Source organism: Tupaia chinensis, unplaced genomic scaffold, assembly GCF_000334495.1.
Source record: "Tupaia chinensis unplaced genomic scaffold, TupChi_1.0 Scaffold000279_1, whole genome shotgun sequence".
In the NCBI taxonomy this organism is placed as follows: domain Eukaryota; kingdom Metazoa; phylum Chordata; class Mammalia; order Scandentia; family Tupaiidae; genus Tupaia; species Tupaia belangeri.
The window spans coordinates 1,892,770-1,909,110 of record NW_006159762.1 but is presented as its reverse complement, the minus strand read 5'-3'; the positions used below and the strand labels follow the sequence as shown (position 1 = coordinate 1,909,110).

General features: G+C 45.1%; 1 protein-coding gene across 1 annotated transcript in view; it reads right to left on the bottom strand.

Annotated features, from left to right (window-relative positions):
• Positions 1-38: 38 nt before the first annotated feature.
• The window catches only part of BAIAP2L1 (BAR/IMD domain containing adaptor protein 2 like 1), a 101,498-nt gene continuing 85,195 nt past the window's right edge, over positions 39-16,341 (bottom strand). The window contains exons 13-14 of the mRNA XM_006150172.3: positions 2,811-2,848; positions 39-2,060 (exon numbers count right to left, since the gene is read on the bottom strand). Of these exons, the coding sequence (XP_006150234.1) occupies positions 1,985-2,060; positions 2,811-2,848 (114 nt within the window). The 3' untranslated portion in view covers positions 39-1,984. The remainder of the gene's footprint in view (positions 2,061-2,810; positions 2,849-16,341) is intronic.

Genomic DNA, 16,341 nt, shown 5'->3' with positions numbered 1-16,341 from the left:
ATTTTGTTATGGAAAGTAGATACACAATAACGACTAGCCACTGCCTAGCTTCACCTTTATTCATTTCATGGTCACACAAGATCATCATCTGTTCCTCAGTAGGCCTTTACAGTTCAAGAAAATGTGCTTGTTTCCATTTCTCTATTATTAAAATCAAACTTAATACCTCAACAGTGATAGAGTAACTTGTCACCCCTATGCCAAGGACCTAAGACAAGCCTTTCCCTCTCCTGTGTGATGTGGGACCCAGGACTGGGTGAACCAAAGGGGCTCACAGCTGCTCTGATCAGCCTAGGACTTGACTTATCCCTGTGACAAAGTAAAAACCCCTGCAAGTGGAGCTCTGAAGTTCTCGGCTGATGTCCCCTCCCTTTCTTAATATACACCTAAAATCTATACTCATTCCTTCCGCATTGCTAAAAAAAAGTGGGCTTCCAAGAACTCTGTGCTTGCTTTTCTGAAATGTTGCGAGGAGCAGAGGGCCACAGAACTGAATGTGACAATTTTCTTTCCTGGCTGGAACATCTTTCCTCAAGACAGATGGTGGTGCTACATGTGGCCTGCCCCAGACCTGTGGTCCTTTAGAGGGGGGCGATGTTGACACAGTTCTATGCCAGCAGCCCACTGTAGGGGTGGCTTGGTTTGTTTTCTGTGGAGAGGGAGTATGACATTGTACTTGGCCCAGCTAGTAGGAGTCTGAAGTGTCACACACACTGGTCTGCCTGCATGTGACTGTGACCAATTTTAAGCTTATATGGTAAGAGAGAGATGTGAAAAGCAACAGCTTAGACCCTCTCCCTCTACACCCCCCCCCCAACATGTGAGTAGCTGGGGTGTTAAATTTTAATCAGGACCCTCCACTCCAAAACAGGTTCAAATTTCTAGCAGCCAGAGGCCCAGGGTCACCAGTGCAGAGCCTGAAATCAGCCAGCCCCCGAGGTTCGATGAGAGCATGATGGCTGCTCAGCTGAAATGCAGACCCTCTCAGTCTTACCACCACAGGTCACCCTGGCTTTATGAGGGCATTGGTGAGTCAGTACCTGATTGCAAAAGTGAAGGAACGTGTACCCCAAGAGGTTTCAGAGTAAGTTACCAATAGAAATGGACAGCTGTGGTCTGCTAGCTTAGTGCGAGCCCAGGTTTCCGAGTGTGGAAAGGCAGCCACGCTGCTCCCAAGTTAATGACAACTCAAGAAAGCACTGCTGTTACTTTTTGCAGATTTCCACAAGCAGGGCCTGCAGAGAAACATGTCTCTCTGGATGGATAGATGCAGGCATAGCTTGGAAGGACCAAACTCTGTAGCTCTTTGAGACTACTTCACAAATGCTAAATACGGCTGTAATAGGGTAGGCAAGATGTCTCAGCCCCTACAGCTATGTCTATATTGGATGAAGGCTGGGGCTTTCTCCATCTCAGGCAGCTCATTTGATTAAAAAGTTGAACATTTTTAAGTTAAAAAAAATTACTGCATTTTATATAATCTTTTCATAATTTATATTGCTTAAAATATGATTTGCATGCTGAGATGCAAACTTACATAATATTTTCTTCAGATGAACATTATAATGCTACTTAAGAGCACATGCTTTATAAAATAAAACTCTGGCTTCATTTGTATTCAGGTGCAGAAAGCCAGCCATGAAAGCATAGACTATCCCTTATTCTGTTATTAAAAAATATTTCATAGAATATTTAAAACATGATACAGTGAAGATTGTAACCAAATTTACTGGTTTTTGAACAGAATAGGAAGAAAATTAAGTGATCAAGGTGGTCACCAAAGTATTACTCATTTAAGACAGAACTATAAACCTAGCTATGTTAAATTGAGAAAATACATTGATTTGCTCATTTAGAATATATTAAGATCAGGCACCCTCTGGCAAAGCTTCATGACAGTCACAGTACATTCTCAAACAAGATACCCATCATTCTGCAGTGAGAACTTAACATTGGAGAACCAGGAGAATCCTTGGCCATCTTTTCATCGAATGATTGGCGCTGATCGATCATTTGTCACTGTTGGTCGGAGCTTCACAGTAGCAAAGGGATTTTCTCCACTGTAGGGGAGAGAAGAAAAATATCTGCAGAAATAACTGCTCCAGGATGAGAATTCAATTTTGAAAAAGCTAATATGGACCAGCACATTACGAAAGGGTTACATTACTGGACTCTCATGTAGTTGATCATGGTTTGAGTCTTGGATCCAGTGGCTTAAGCCTCATGCTGGGCACTTGTGTGTGCATACCCAGGAATCCAAGAGGAAAATGGAGAAGGGATTGTGGTATGGTGTGGCCACCCTCCCGGGTGGTGATTCCTTGCTTTCTGTCTCTGTCTGGTGAGTGCATAGGCCCTATGGCAAAAATCTCTCTTAAATAAAAAAGCTAGTAACTACTAGTTTTGTTCTGTGCAGTGAATGGTCTTCTCCTACTGTATGCAAACTTGGGACAGTGTTTTCTGAAGTTCTACTCTGACGATTTTCAACAGGCCACCTGTTATAGAGTGATCCAAAGTTTTAAACATTTTTGATCTGTGAGAGCCCACTCCTCTAGGCCTGTTTTGGGGGGATGGTTGTATGTGGGAGAGCTGGATCTGGGCAGGTGCTGGGCCATCCCTCCAGGCCCTGCTCCCAGGACTGTCCATAAAGGGTGGTGAGAATAGGTGGCTGGTCTTCCTTGGCTCTAGAGCCTAAGGTCTTTCTTGAGACCAAGTGTCCTAGGCTGGGTGCCAAAGGCCCTCCTAGGGGACACTGTAGGCTACTTGTCCAGCAGAGAAGGGATGAAGAGCTTCAGGTAGGAAGTTATACATACCTGAGAAAAGGTGGCTTTGCAGTCCCGTTTGCATGATTCTGGAGAAAGACAAAGAGAAGTTAATAGAAAGCTCATGATAGGGATGTTTATAAGACCCGTAGGTAAAGACATCTAGAGCCTAAGGGACTTAAAAGCTATGCATTTTATAAGTGCTCCATAGTCTGGATTAATTTGAGACTGTCTAGACATCTAGATGTCTAGAGGGTGAGGATATGGAGAAGGGGCTTTCTTTTACACTGTAAATTAGTACAGCCATTATGGAAAACAGTATGGGAGTTCCTCAGTAAATACTGAAACACGAACTGCTGTGTGACCCAGCAATCCAACCACTAGGTGTATATCCAAAAGAAAGGAAATCAGTATGCTGTAAAGGTATCTGTATCTCAGTGTTTACTGCAGCACTGCTCACAACAGCCAAGGTATGGGATCAACCTGTTTTCATCAACAGACAAATGGATAAAGAAAATATGGTATATACACACAACAGAATAATATTCAGCCATTAAAAAGGATGAACTCCTGTCATTTGAAGCTAAATGAGTATGTCTCCAGGACATTATATTAAGTGAAATAAGCCAAGTACAGAAAGAGAAATACCACATGTTCTCCCTCATATGTAGAAATGGAAAAAAATGACGGCAGTAGAGAGATGATGGGACCAGTAGGTGGCCTGGTGGTTAAGGTGCTGGATGGTCCCACATTGCTGACCATAGCTTGAGTCCTGGACCTGGTGGCTTGCTTTCTCACTTTCCCTCTCTCTCTCTCTCTCTCTGGTCAAATTAGAATAAATGAATAAATAAAATTAGATAATTTTTTAAAAAACAGAGATGAATGGCTACTAGAGACAGGGATGGATAGGGATGGGGATAGAGGGATGCTGATTAATGGAAACAAAATCACAGACTAGAGAGAAAATATCCAGTGTTGTAAAACAGAGTAGGGAGAATACAGTTAGCAACCTACTTGTATATCAGAGAAACTAAAATAGGATTTTGAATATTCCCAACAGAGTGATGACAAATGGTTTAGATGATGGGCATATTGCTCGCCCTGATTTAATCACCACACAGGATCACAATGTACTCCGAAAATGTCCAATTGTTATGTTAATAAAAATAGAAAAGAATATAAGAAGTGAACAGGAAACATTCTGAGACAGTGAGGGCCCCACATGCGGTGGCACTAGTACCCACACAGGTCAGCCTAAGATACCCAAAGCTCAAGTGTGAACAAGCCTGTCTCCTAAACATGGAAAGTCAGATTTTACAAAACTAAGCCTTGAGCAACAGAGTTCAAATAAAGCACTTGCCTCAAACAGAACATTTCAGACTTAGAGAAAATACAGATTCTGTAGCTTCTGAATCACGACCTTCCAAGTGCAGAGCTGCAGACTGCAGTCTGTTTTTAGGGAGCCCAAATCCTGAATAATGGCATGAAAAATAGTATGTAAAAATAAAGTTTTGGGATTGGTACCAAGAGGAAATAGGATGGAATCGAGTGGAAAGGCCATTTGCTGTGTTCAGGACCTGCTTGGGCTCAGGCAGGACCCTGGGGTGGAGGCATCTTCTTTCCCTCAACCCAAAGCTTGCAGGCTTGGAAACACTTCCTGCTCTTGTGAGAAATCACACCAGCTCATATGAAGCTAGCACAGCTGGCACCCAGGAGAGGGCAGTGTGATGCCATCCGACCCACCAGTGGCTAGCCTAAACTGTCCTGACACCCCAGAAAGTGTGTCAGGATTCCCAGTGGCATATGCAGACCTTACACGTGGACTCAGGCCCACGTTTCTCACTCCCCGGGGCCAGCCCCAAGGGTGGAGGCCATTTGGGAAACAGAGGCCCAGGCCAGGATTTCTGTGGGAGTTGTGTAGATCGTCAATGCACAAGGTAGGCTGGGGGCACAGGGGCTGTGACCTCAGAACCATTCCTCCCCTTGGGGCCAGCACAGTTTCAGGGAACCCCAGCACCTGATTCAGTGCCTATTTTTCAATCACTGAAGCAAAAAAGGAACTGCCTAGTTTGGCACTTCCTAATAGGGCTTTAACTGGCTGTAGAAGTCATTTCTTCCCACAGGGCATGCTGAGCTGCTGCAGCAGGTCTCAGAGTAAGTCATTTCTGGGTATCTTTCATATTATGTGATGATTATGGGCTGGCCCATGATTTACTTTTTAAATGCACCAGGATGCCTGTCGGTTGCCGGCTCGAAGTGCCTGCATTGGCCTCCTGCAGAGAGCCCAGAGTGATAGTGCCACTGTTCTGTGAAGGCCCCTGTGGCCCAGGTCAGGAAGAAGGGCAGCTGTACCACCCTCTGCTGCCTCCTCATTCACCTTCTACCCTCCTCTGCCTTTCCCTGGGACAAAACACTGTCTTCCTCTCATGTGTCACCATATATTGAAGGAAAGCAGCTCTGTGCACCCTGAACTGGACTCAGAATCACCCCCACCTGGGAGAACTCGCCTCTCCAACTGGCAAACTCTCAGAGCTTGTTCAGATCCTACTGGGCACCAAATGAACTTTAAATCAAGTTGAGCCACCTGTAGTGAGCCCTGACATCTGGGTGGCCAGCTGCCTACAAGTCAGAAACAATCACGGTGAATCCTTAAGAGTGGCAAGAAACAAGAATTCTGTTCTAAGGAAGGAGGACAAACAATAACTTAAGGAGAGAACTTGAAGCCATGCAGTATTGGGCAAACCCCGGTCCTCGTGCACTGTGCATGTCCTGCAATTCCACTCCCAATACAACAGGCAAGGCCCGTGCCTGTGGACATTATGACCCTGCCAGGATGCTCTGAGCAGCCCTGTCATAACAGACTAAACTGAAAGTACCCAAACATCCATCAACAGAATGATGACTAGCTTCTATCCAGACAGCAGGACCCTATGTAGCTATGGGCCAGCCACCTCCTCATGTGTGCTGCATGCTCTATCCTCCTGAGGCCACGCCAGTGCTGGACTCAAGTCTGGCTTTGGAGAAGGTATGGCAATAAGGTGAGCCATGCAGGGGGCTCCCATGGGTTGAGAATGTGCTGCTGCTTAATCCGCTGGCTATACAGAATCCCTTTGTGAAAACCCATTGTGCAGGGTTCTTTATATGGTATTTTTTTTTTAACAGATAATTACTGTTAAAGAAAAAAAAAAGACATTTTTTGGGTCCTCTTTAACATTTGGATTCTTTTCAGTGATCCAAAATTGGCTTTCCTTCTGGACATAAGCTCAGCAGGGGTTACCCCACCTCCTCTTTACTGCACTGAAACTTCTAGACCAGTGAATGCTGCCATTTTGTACTTGCAAAGCCTCTCATATGGGTGACCACCAAGTATCTCCTCACTGTTTCCCCAGCACCCCTGCTCTAGCTCAATAGCACACCTGACTGCTGTTCCCAAACTTGCCCTCCTCCCTCTCAGTGGAGGGACATCCAGGCTAGAGGCCACAATGTGTATGATACTATGCCTGAGAGCCCGCATGGTGCTGGTCCCACTGTCCTCAAAAAGAGAAAGACCACGAGACCAGCAGTTAGCGTAATGGCTATGTCGCTGGACTCCCATGTAGTCGACCATGGTTTGCGTCCCGGACCCGGTAGCTTAAAACTCACGCCGGGCGCGTGTGCATGCATGCCCAAGATCCCGAGAGGAGAATGGAGGAGAAGGGATTGCAGTGTGGCCATTCCCCCTGGGGGGGGTGATTTCTTGCTTTCTGTCTCTCTGTCTCTGGCGAGTGCACGCGCCCTATAGCAAAAAAACAAAACAAAACAAAAACCCCCAAAAAACCAACCAAACAAACAAAAACAAAAAAGAGAAAGACCACTAAAGCCATGAAAACAGGTGCCTGGAGGGGCTAGGCAGGCCATTCTGAGAGTGGAGCAGGCTGCATAAAAAGATCACAGGGCAGTGACGGCTTATGACAGCCAACACAACCTGTGACCTCCCTTACCCCCAATAACCCCAAATTCCAACATGCCTTGTGCAGCATTTGCTTATTACCTGTCATCTAGTCTCTGTCCCACTTCCTCCTCCCCTGCTGTACAGATTTTTGTCTGGGTGCCCACCACACAGCCATGTACCTTTAAGGGCACTACTCGATTCTCCACTTACAGGGTGGTACCGCTCAGCTCATACCACCCAGTGCAGCCTGTTACCCAGGCCACAGGCAGACATTCACAGATGGGCTAGAGACCTTGTGGCCAGGCCAGAGAATGAGCCAGTGTCCTGCTGAGAATGTTAAGTGGGACCCTCACTATTGAGGTAGGACAGAGTCACCAGAGAGATGACCTGAGACACATCATTTCACCCATCACCACCAGCTGGTTTAAATAGCAAGGAAAGGTTAACCAATCCAGTAGGTTATAAGAATTTTGAGACACACTGCCTTAGTACTGTCCCCAGCCCTGGAGGGTGCCAGGGTCCCCTGATAGTGTTCAGGTGGGGGAAGGTGCCATCTTTCCTTGACCATCACATTACAGATCAAGATTTTAAATGGAACATTGTTTTGTTTTGTATGATCAGTACCTGATTATCCAGCATGGCAGCCATGAGCAAGATATGGCTATCTATGTTAAAATTAATTAAAATAAAAATAAAAAACTGGATTCCTTGGTTGTACTCTTTGCTGTTCAAGTGCTCAACTCCCCACATACTCAGTGGCTACTGTTGGATAAGGGAGTTCTGGAACATTCCATGTAACCCCTAAATGCTCTAGTTTCATTTACTGAAGCACATCTTACTGCCTGTTCCTCAGCACACAGGTGATCAGACTCCATGCTTCTTGGTGCTATGGCAAGAGGCCGCCAAGATTGGGAGCTATGAGAAAGGACAGTTTTGCCTGGGTCTGAGTTATTCTGAGCAGTACTGATTCTGTTTGCCTGCAGTGAGTAGCCTGCTTATGCCACCACTCTGTCCTTACAGCTCCTAATCAGAACTCGCAATAATGAAATGTTGGGTGTCCCAGAGAAGGAGCAGTACCCTCAAAGGACCTATACCATGACACGGTGTGTGTATTTTCTCCTTGCAGTTTATACAAGATCTTGAAATACTATTTCAAAAATGTAAATCCTGGTAGTGATAGAAATGGAATACAAGTTGAAACCAGCAGATGGCGCAATGATTACATCCCTGGACTCCCACATGGCTGACGGTGACTCAAGTCCTGGACCTAGTGGCTTGAAACTCACGCCAGGTGCGTGTGTGTGCATGTACAAATCCCAAGAGGAGAATATAGGAGAAGAGATTGCAGCATGGCCATACTCCCTGGGGGGGTGATTGGTTTTTGTCTCTGTGTCTCTTTTAGCAAGCACATGTGCCCTTATAGCAAAAGTCTCTCAAATAAACAAAAAAAAGAAATGGGCTATAAGTCAATTATTTAAGTTTGCTGTGTATCCATGAAGCCCTCTGTACTTATTTATGGGTTATTGCCCTTTTCATTCTTTATTGTTTTTTGGAAAAGGAAAAGTGACAGCCTTATAAAGAGTGACCAGGACTAGTAGCCTCTGAAGCCTGCTGCCATCATAGTTTTTTGATATTTCCCATTATCCTCCAGATCAGGAAAAAACAGCAACTTATCAGCAAGGGCCTCAGTTAACAGCACATAGATGACAGCAATATGTGTCTTATCAAGAGTGTCCTTGGGATTAGCAGTTGGCGTAACGGCTATGTCGCTGGACTCCCATGTAGTTGACCGCGGTTCGAGTCCTGGACCCGGTGGCTTAAACTCATGCCAGGTGCATGTGCGTGTGTGCCCAAGATCCCGAGAAGAGAATGGAGGAGAAGGGACTATGGCATGGCCATCCCCGCTAGGGGGTGATTTCTTGCTTTCTATCTCTCTTTCTGGCGAGCGCACATGCCCTATAGCAAAAACCTCTCAAAATAAATAAATAAGTAAAAAAGTATTCTCTTCCATTTTTTTTTTTCTCCTAGCATTTACATAAACAACTTAATTTCAGGTAGGAATGTTTTTCAGGGTCAGTGGGTGGTGTAGTGGTTAAGGCACTGGACTTCCATTTTGCTGGACATGGTTTGAGTCCCAGGCCTGGTGTCTTGAAACTCATGCTGGGCATGTGTGTGTGCATGTGTGCCCAAAATCTTGAGAATGGAGAAGGGACTGCAGCATGGCCATGCCCCTGGGGATGATTTCTCAATTTCTGTCTTATTGGTGAGTGTATGCACCCTATAGCAAAAAACAAAAAAAACAAAAAACCAAAAAAAACAAAATCCAACTCTCAAAGAAGGGGAGAAAATGTAAAGTTATATGTGATTCAATGCAATATAAACAAGATTACGATAATAAAAAATTTTTAGAAAAGGGAGAAAAGAAATTTTTTTTTCCGGATATTGGTATGTTAAAGAGAGATTGGGCTAGCAGGTGGCATAGTGGTTAAGGCAGCTGGATCCCACATGGCTGATTGCCCAGTTTGAGTCCCTGACCTGGTGCCACATGTGTTTGTGTGCCCAGAGTCCCAAGAGGAGGATGGAGAGGCGACTGTGGTATGGCCGTGGCCACACCTGAGGGGTTCTTTCGTACTTTTCTTCTCTCTTTCTCTGTGTCTCTCTCCAGTGGATGCCTGTGCCCCATAGCAAAACCAAAAAAAAAAAAAAAACCTCAAAATTACATACATCAAAAATGACTCCAAAATACAAATTCACCAGACTGTTCCAAGAGTTAAGAGAGAATTTAGCTCCAGTTAAGTGGTTGCTCGCACACAGGCAACACTGGCTGGTCACTCCGTCAGCTTGTATTTCTGCAGTGACTTTGCCACCCTTTCTCATCTCACATAATGGAGATGACTGCACTGCCCAGGAGGGTGTGGACAGGACAAAATGTGTCCAGACTCCCTGGCTCAGCAGGCGTTCATCCTGGCCTGTCCATCCCACTGCTTCTGTGACTCCTACCCCAACCTTGACCCAGGCCTGGTGTTTTGCCTAAGTACATTCTTCAGAGATCAGTTTAGATGCTTCTTCCAAGACACTTTCTCTGATTCTTCCCAGGTCCCAGCTCTCTCCCCTCAGTCTCCACTCTGGTTCACAGCCCTAATGTACAGGACTCCACTCTTAGGTTGGTTTTATTCCTATCTTTAGCCTGGGGCAGAGCACAGGCCGGGCCATGACAGGCTGGTCAGTAAATGCTGAATGGTAATGTGAAGCTCTTGTCTTGGTCCACAAAGACCCCTCCTCTGTGGTGTACCTTCAATGCCATTTGATTAACTTTACAAAAGAAGTCACAGTAGTCTGTTGCCATAGAAACTAGCTGCTAACAGTTATAAATACTACCTCTCTCTGGGTATAAACTCCTTACCTGTTTGAAAACTAAAAATGCTTTTTTTTAATGGAAGGTTTCAGTTATCTTAAGAGTTAATCAACATTCATTATTCTAACATTTGCAAAGTTGGTGACAACTAAAATCACCATTAGAACCCACACAAGGAGAATTTTCATCATGAAGTCTGCCATGTGGGATCCAGCTGCCTTAACCACCACATCACTGGTTGGCCCAGGGCTTTTAAATGTTCTTAAGTGAAACCAAAATGAAAGGCTTCTCAAATAAAAGACTGAAAAGCCTTCTAGCTCACCGGACACAAACGGGAACCAAGGCAATGAAGATGGTCTCTGTGTGTGGCGGAAGTGCGGAGAGAGGACTTCTGGTGGGTAGTTTTGCCTAGACTGACCAGATCCCCTCCTGCAGTGGGGGAGCCCGGCGTGAGCCTACAGGTACATGCTGAGAGCAATGATGGAGTAGGGTATGGAGGACAGCAGTGGTGGTGGTGGTGTGGGGGGGTACGAAGCATCTGGTCACCCTCCTGCAGGAGCCCTTCCCCAACCCTCTAAGTTGGGCTCTTGGGAGAAAGTTGTGTGCTCCACGCTCTGCTGCTTTAGGAAGGGAGGAGTAACAGGTGGGCGCTGTTGCAGCTGTCAGGTCACTGATGGTCTCGGCACTTCTCTGTGCAACCTCCTGAAATGCATAGTCGGCTGTCATTGAGCTAGCAGACACTTTTAGGGTAATCTATCATTGTTGATTGTACTGATATTTAAAAACAGGATTTTCCAATGTATTCAATTCTGTGAAGGAAGGCCTACTGCAGCAGTGCTTTCTTCATCAAGATTTATCCACACGGTAAAAATCACTGAAAATATGTTTTCGTTTTCTAAAATTGGTGCTGTCCTATGTTGGCCAGAGTATCAGTGTCTTCATTCCAGTGCTAACTATGATTTCTTTCTTTTTTTTTTTTTTTTTGCTATAGGGCACATGTGCTTGCCCGAAAGACAGAGACAGAAAGTGAGAAATCAGCCCCCGGGGGGCAGGGCCACGCCGCAATCCTTTCTCCTTCATTCTCCTCTTGGGATCTTGGGCACGCATGCACACGCACCCAGCGTGAGTTTTAAGGCACTGGGTCCAGGACGCGAACCACGGTCGACTACATGGGAGTCCAGCGACATAGCCATTACGCTAACTGCTGGTCCCACTAACTATTATTTCTGAGTAAGATTCTTTACCATAAAAGGTTTCATACAGGGACCAGCAGTTGGCATAATGGCTATGTCGCTGGACTCCCATGTAGTCGACCGTGGTTCAAGTCTGGACCCAGTGGCTTAAACTTATGCTGGACGTATGTGTGTGTGTGTGTGTGTGCCTAAGATCCCGAGAGGAGAATGGAGGAGAAGGGATCACAGTGTGGCCATTCCCCCTGAGGGTGATTTCTCACTTTCTGTCTCTCTGTCTGTCTTTCTGGTGGGCACACATGCCCTATAGCAAAAACCTCTCCAAAAAAAAAAGGGGGGGGGGCTTCATACAATCTTTAAGCAGTGGGGCCAGGCAATCATTTTCAGCTGCTAATTTCACAGAAAGACAACCAGATGTGTGTGTCCAGATGGACGTGATCACCACCAATGATGAAATGCTCTAGCAGAACAGCACAGGCTGACAAAACAATAGACTCTGCTGAAGGCCGGAGATCAAACAACCAATTTACTGGAAGTACAGGAGCAAGGGGAATGTAGTAAAGGACTCCACGTGGACACAATCAGCTTAATCCAGACTGGGGACACCCTCTAGGTCAATTCTCCTGGTTCTTCTACAAGTAAAATGGCAGGGAAAAAAAGAGAAAATGGCTGGCTTTTGACAGGAAGTGGATGAATATGGAAGATTTACTGCGGAGTAAAGCAAGCCAGGCTATGAAGGAGAGGCATTGTATGTCCCCACTTAATATATACCGAATGTCCACACTCTGTGACTGAAACTAATTGACTAAAGGATACAGAAACACAGTATATAATTGTAAATACCAGATATAGTGTGTGTGAAAGAGGAGGGCCTGAGGAAGGACATTTAGAAGAAAAATAGGGAGGCAAAGCATTAATGGCACAAAGAAATGTGGTATTATCTGTTGAAGATGTAGTTTTATCAACTGTACTAGGGAGAAATGTTCACCTGTTGAAATACCCATTTTGCAAGCCAAATAATAATGTGATTGAATGTATAAAAGAAAATGAAATAAAAAAAAATTTTTAAAAAAGAGAATATAGGAGACCTATATACAGAAAAAGACTTAGGAGATTTATTGACCAACTACAACTTAACAGAGCTTATTTGGATCCTGATTAAAACTATACTAAAACAGGGCCAGCAGGTGCTAGATCCCAAATAGCTGACTCTGTGGTTCAAGTCCTGTACACAGCAGCTTCAAAAACACATTAGGTGCATGTGCATGTGTGCCCAAAACCCCAAGAGGAGAATGGAAGAGAAGGGATTGTAGCATAGCCACCCTTACCCCAAGGGTGATTTTTCATTTTTTTCTGTTTCTTCCTGGTGAATGCACATGCCCTATAGCAAAAATCGGAAAAAAACCCCAAAAACAAAACTATACTGAAAACAATTTTTTAATGATAATCAGAAATTGGAAAGTAACTATTTGATGTTCAGGAACTACTGTTAAAATTTAAATATAGAATATTAGTATTGTGGTTATATCAACAAAACAAGCCTTATTGCTTAGTGTTTACGAAGAAATGATTTGAGGTCTGGCACTAGTTTCAAATTGAACCAGGAGTGGGTAGGGTAGCGACATAAAAAGATTGGTAAATGAGCTGACAACTGTTACAACTCAGGGTAGATAGAGGTCACTATTCTATTTTTCTTTTGAGAGATTTTTGTGATAGGGTGTGTGTGCTTGCTGGAGAGACAGAGACAGAGATAGAAAGTGAGAAATCCACCCCAAGGGAGATGGCCATGCCATAATCCCTTCTTCTCCATTCTCCTCTCAGGATTTTGGGCACAAACATACACATACCCTGTGTGAATTTTAAGCCGCTGGGTCTGGGACTCAAACTGCAGTTGACTACGTGGGAGTCCAGTGATATAACAATCATTACACCATCTTCTGGTCTCTCCCATATTCTTTTGTTTTTAAAGAAGTATTTATTTATTTAATTCCATTTGTTATTATTATTTTAATTTGAGGAGAGAGAGAGAGAGAGAGAGAGAGAGAGAGAGAGAGAGAGCAAGCAAGAAAGGAAGCCGCCAGGTCCAGGACTCAAACTGTGGTTGGCCATTTGGGAATCCAGCACCTTTAACTACCACACAATCTGCTGGCTGGCCCCCATTCTGTTTTCTTTTTTGGGGGAGAGGTTTTTGCTATAGGGCGCATGCGCTCGCCAGAAACAGAGAGAGACTGAGAGACAGAAAGCGAGAAATCACCCCCCAGGAAGGATGGCCACACCATGACCCCTTCTCCATTCTCCTCTTGGGATCTTGAGCATGCACGCACACATGCCGGGCATGAGTTTAAGCCACTGGGTCCAGGACTTGAACCGCGGTCGACAACATGAGAGTTCAGCGATATAGCCATCACGCTAACTGCTGGTCCCCCAATTCTGTTTTTAAAAAAGTTTGCCAGAGGGTACTTGCTGGAGAGAGACAGAGAAAGCACCCACCATAGAGGATGCTTTTCCTCCATGTCTCTTTCCTTTAGGGATTTTGAGCATATACCAGTAAGTACCCAGAATGTTTCTCAAACAAACAGGCCCAGGATTCTAACCATACAGTCAGCCATATGGGATCCAGCCTCCTTAACCACTGTACCATGGGCTGCCCTAGCTGGATCCTTGTCATTTAGTCTCAGCTTAAATGTCACCTCCTTAGAGAAGGCCACTGCTGTAGACACTGTTGTGGTATGCCCCATCCTCTCCAGGACCAAGGGATAAACTTGTGGCAGGCGCACGGCCCTGGCTGTCAACGGTCCTCAGGAACTGGGCTGGCTTATGTTCAGGTGTCCAGAAATCTGGCTCCCCTACCTTCAATCAAGACAGCTCCTGGGCTGTTCCAGCTCCTGGAGTGGTGCAGGCACCCAGCTGGCCCCCTGCCCAGTGCTGTGTCTTTGTTTCCCTCTCAGGTCTTGATTCAGGGGCATACCCATGACATCCCTTCAAATCATTACCCCATCCCACTATCACATGTTTTAATTCTCTGCATGGCTTTTTATCTTTAATGCTTTCATTCATTTTTGTTTTCTGCTTCCTGTCATTAGGATGTAAGTCCGTGAGGAGCCAGAACCTGCTGCTTACCTGTCTCTGTAGTGCCTGCACTAGAACCTGGCACTCAACACAAGCAAGGACATGGCTCGTGTGACCACATCCTCTGTGGTCCTTCTTTCAGGGCTAAAGGTAATAACATACACTGTTGACACAGAGCCTGGTACAAGTAAATGTGTTGTGAAGATAGACGAGGTTACTGCTTTTAGCCTTAGGCCTCCCTTCACAAAACAATGTAAGAATGGAAGAAAATGAAGGTGGTCAGATGATTAAAAGGCGGCAGCCAGGACTAAAGGTGAAGAGGGATTAAAAACTTAATAAAATCTAGCAAACTATGGATTTACTGTGTGTCAACTGTCATTGAAAAAAACAAAGTAAAAATGAAAGGGTTATAGAGGTTAAAGAAAAAGGGATCAGGAGGAATGAAGAACACCTCTCCCACCCCCCAAATACTGGGGACGCCTCCTCTGTATAGAGAGGAGCAGAGCAAGGTGATTAAGATGGGAACGGCAGCCCGAGTCCTATACACAGGACGCTCCACGGAGGCTCTACTCACAGGAGATGTGGCTTCTGGTTTGGACACTGGTGCTTTAAAAGTAGAGGTATTTTTGGTGACATTGACCCTCTTCTCTGCAGCTGCTCCCATGGACAGGCACTCCAGGTAGTCGGGTGGGGGGATGACGACGCTGCTCTTTTCGGCTAAGTTCACGGTGCTGACACTCCTCACAGGCGCAGGGCTCCAAACCCAGAATTACAGACTACAAGTTAGATAAGGTCCTGCCACTGAACCCCACACATCCTAACTGCCCCATGACCAAGGGAGGAGGGGATTACAACACAGACACACGACCTACACCTATGCCCATGTAAAACTCGGTAATGTCTTTGCTGGTTGTAATGCACACTCAAAATTCTTTAAATGATATGACAAAAAAAAAAGCGAGGAAAAGTAGGTTAATTAGGGGCTGGCTCTTAATTAATTTAACTAAGTATAACAAAAAAATGAAGACTGTTGTAAAAACCTTAGCAAACTTAAAACTCTTAAAAAGTTTTTTAAGAACACCCTAAAAACAGTACATAAGCTTTAATTTCTTTTTTTTAAAGAATTATTTGATTTAACTTTATTTATCTTATTAATTAATTAATTTTTCTGAGAGATTTTTGCTGTAGGGCACGTGTGCTTGACAGAAACAAGAGATAGAAAGTGAGAAATTACCCCCCCAGGGGGATGGCCACGCTGCAATCCCTTCTCCTCCATTCTCTTCTCGGGATCCTGGGCACGCACGCACATGTGCCTGGCATGAATTTAAGCCACTGGGATTGGGACGTGAACCACGGTCGACTACATGGGAGTCAGGTGATGTAGATATTACACCACCTGCTGGTCCCTATCTTAATTTATTTATTCACTTATTTTAATTTGACCAGAGAGGGACAGAGAGAGAGAGAGAAAGAAAAAAAGTGAGAAAGCAGGCTGCCAGGTCTGGAATTAGAACCGTGGTAGGCCATGTGGGTAGGCCATGTGGGGTTCCAGTGCCCCTAACCACCATGCCACCTGCTGGCCCAAGCTTTAATTTGGCATTCTAGTTCTGCTGCAAGGGATGAAGCTACACAGATGGTGTCATGAGACAACGAACAGGTGTAATAGGAGGACCTGGGAGATGGTGGGTGTGGTGTTACAGGGTCTGCCTGAACAGCTGAATAGGCTATGGGTTTTTTTGAGGTAGCTTAGGGTAAATATGACCATATCAATTTGGACATGTCATTTCTGAGGGCCCACGGGACACATATAAATATCCAGCTGTGTGTCCTTGAGCAAATTCTGAAACCTTTCTGTGCCTCAGCTTTCTCACTTTTTTTTTGTTTTTAAGAGGTTTTTGCCTTAGGGTTGTATGCTCACTGGAAAGAGAAAGAGAGAGGGGGAAAGTGAGAAATCACCCCTTGTAGGGGGATGGCCACACTGCAATTCCGTCTCCCGTGATCGGGACGGGCTGAGGCTGGGGCTGGGTTGCAGCATCA